Source organism: Bison bison, unplaced genomic scaffold (assembly GCF_000754665.1).
Source record: "Bison bison bison isolate TAMUID 2011002044 unplaced genomic scaffold, Bison_UMD1.0 scf7180017864285, whole genome shotgun sequence".
NCBI lineage: Eukaryota > Metazoa > Chordata > Mammalia > Artiodactyla > Bovidae > Bison > Bison bison.
In genome coordinates this window covers 1449959-1452884 of record NW_011494857.1, presented here as the reverse complement: position 1 = coordinate 1452884, position 2926 = coordinate 1449959, and the positions used below count along the sequence as shown (strand labels likewise).

Below are 2926 nucleotides of genomic sequence, written 5' to 3'. Positions count from 1 at the left end.
CTTCTGCCTTCAGAGCTCACCTCCCCTTCCTCTGGCCTGGCTAAACTCCTCCACATTGTCTGGGCAATGCAATAAGACAGCTCCTGTTCTCCCAACACCATGGCCCTCTCCCTCATTGGACTTAGGGCAGCTACATTCTATTTTTTTCCCACTTAAAAAAAAAAATTGGGGGACTTCCGTGGTGGTCTAGTGGCTAAAACTCCAAGCTCCCAATGCAAAGGGCCTGGGTTCAATCCCCATTTGGGGAACTAGATTCCACATGCTGCAACCAAGACCCAGTGCAGCCAAACAAATAATGCATATAAAATTTTTGATGAGAACAAGAAAGGAGCCAGGATAGGGCTTTTAAACAAGTCAATATCAATTCTGAAAGTAAATTTCACGTGACTTTCTGAGGGGCAACAAGATATACCTCCCTGAATGCTTTGTAATATATTTAGATCTGACTTTATGTTACATAAAGAAAATAAATTTAATGTATCATCAAACAGTGGCATACATGAAATAAAAGGATTTGCTGTATAGCACAGGGAACTATATTCAACCACAGTGGAAGAGAATATGCGAACAAAATACATATATGTGTAACCGAATCACTTTGCTGTACACCTGAAACTAACACAATATTGTACATCAACTGTACTTCAGTTAAAGAAAACTTGAGCTACAACTCACAGAGCACACAGCTCACCACTCGGCAGTGCCATTCAGGGCTTCTTTAGCAGATCCACAGCGCTGTCCATCTGTCACCACCATCTAACTCCAGAACATTCTCATTACCCCCTAAAGAAACCCTGTTCTCATTAGAAGTCACTCCACATTCCACCACCCCCTCGCCCTAGGCAGTCACTCAACTACTTTCCGATTCTCTGGATTTGCTTCTTCTGCACGTGTCATGTAATGGAATCCTACAATATGTAGCCTTTTATGTCTGGCTTCTTTCCCTTAAAATGGTGTTTTACAGGTTCACCCATGTTGTAGCCTCCACAGTACTTCATTCTTTTTGATGGCTGAATAATATTCCATCGTGTGGGCGTCCACACTCTGTTTTTCCATCCATCTGCTGTGGACATCTGGGTTTGTTTGGGCTCTCTGGCCCAAACAATCATCAATGATGCTGTACAAACATCCATATACGAGTGTTTGGGAGATGGACAGCTGCAATTTTTATGCAGTTCCTGTCTCCCTCTGGGTTCATGGGGGTACAGACAAGTCTGTCCTATCTACCACTGTGTTCCCGGCACCCATGATAAGGTTTGAAACATACCAGCCATTCAACATACACTCGATGAGAAAACCAAGGACAAGGGGCACCCTGATCCTCCAGTCCTGATTCTTTTGGCTAAACGATCTCCACTGCCCCCAAGTCGGAGTCTCTCCCCCATCCTATGGCTTCCCACTGGGGTCCAGCGGTGACACCCACTTGTTTTCTCTTTCCTTCCTCATCCCCGCCATCCAATCCCTTTGCAGATCCTCCAAGATCTATCTCTAACCCAAACACTTCTCACGGTTTCCTTCCCACCCCAGTCGAGTAAATCACCATCTTGTGCAGGGATGCCTGCAACAGCCCCCTAATTCTTTCCCTGCTTCCATGCCTACCTCCTTGGGTCTATTCTCTATCCAGCAGTCAAAGGAACTATTTTAAAACATCAATCAGGTCCTGTCCCTCCCATGCTCAAAACCTTCCCGCCGCCCTTGCTTCAGAGAAAGGCCAAGGTGCTCCCCATGGCCCACAAAGCCGTACCCACTCCCTATCCCTTCTCTGCCCAAACCTCCCACCTCTCCCACCCTCCCTCGCTTGGCTCCAACCACACAAGCCCCCTCGCTCTTATCTGAACCCTCACCAAGTGTGCTACAACCTCAGGACCTTTGAACACGCCATTCCGCTGCCTGGACCCCTCTTGCCTCCAAAATCTGTACCACTTGCCCCTTCTCAATCCTGTTCCCTCCCCCCTCTTCCCATCCTTATTTTTCTTCACAGCACTAGTTATCATCTGTAGTTCTCTGTGTTTATATTTTAATCTCCCTCCTGGCACGAATGCTCCAAGGGGCAGGAATTTCTGTTCACTGTGGTAGCTCTCGTCCCTAGAAGTGTCTGGCACACTGGAGTGATCAAAAAGCATTTGTCAAATGAGAATGAATGAATGAACCTTCAGAGGCAAGATGTTCTGGTCAATGGAGTCAGCTGACAAGAAAAGGGAGCCTTCAAGAGGTTGAATGACTTGCCAAGGGTCACAAGGTAGGTGTCAGAGGCAATGCACACCTGCTTCTAACAGCTGCCCCCCGCCACAACCCACAACCCCTCAATGTTCCACCCCTTTCCTAACAAACATAACCTCCCTCTGCCACTTGTCCACCCTTCTTGCTCGCTGAGCACCTACTATGTGCCAGATCATCCCATACCTGCTAAATTCTAAAATCATCACTGGGCACTTGCAGAGGCCGCTCCTCAGATTCGGCCAAGTAACAAAAACAAGAGCCAAGACATCTAGTGCCTGGAATGTGTGAAACGCTTCACTCACATTCAGTTATCATCACAACCCCATCAGGAAGATGCCATCGGCAGCCCCTCCTGACAGATGAGGAAACTGAGAGGTGAAGTCCCTCATTCAAGGTCACAAGGCAAGGGGAAGGGAGCACTCAAACTCAAACCGAAGCCTGGCTGACCCCGGAGCCTGTGCGGATACAGTCTCTGAAGCTCTTGGCAGCTCCAAACACCAACACCCGCTCCCAAGAGCTGGGAGCTGACTTGGCGCCAGGCCTCCCATAGTCACGACCATTCTTCCTGCTGGTGAGGGCTGTCCCCATGTTGATGTGGTCAGAGGGGAGAGGGCTCCAGATTCAGGGCTGTCCTGCTCCCCAACTCATGACCCCTCTGGAACCAGGCTTCCCCCCATGCCCCCCAGCTTTCCAGATCTCTTCCCCA

The 2926-nt window shown here is 48.7% G+C and overlaps 1 protein-coding gene across 1 annotated transcript in view; it reads right to left on the bottom strand.

The window, feature by feature from the left end:
• AP2A1 (adaptor-related protein complex 2, alpha 1 subunit) overlaps window positions 1-2808 on the bottom strand; it is a 27012-nt gene extending 24204 nt beyond the window's left edge. Inside the window, exon 1 of the mRNA XM_010849713.1 lies at window positions 2653-2808. Coding sequence (XP_010848015.1) covers window positions 2653-2808 — 156 coding nt within the window. The remainder of the gene's footprint in view (window positions 1-2652) is intronic.
• Window positions 2809-2926: the final 118 nt, after the last annotated feature.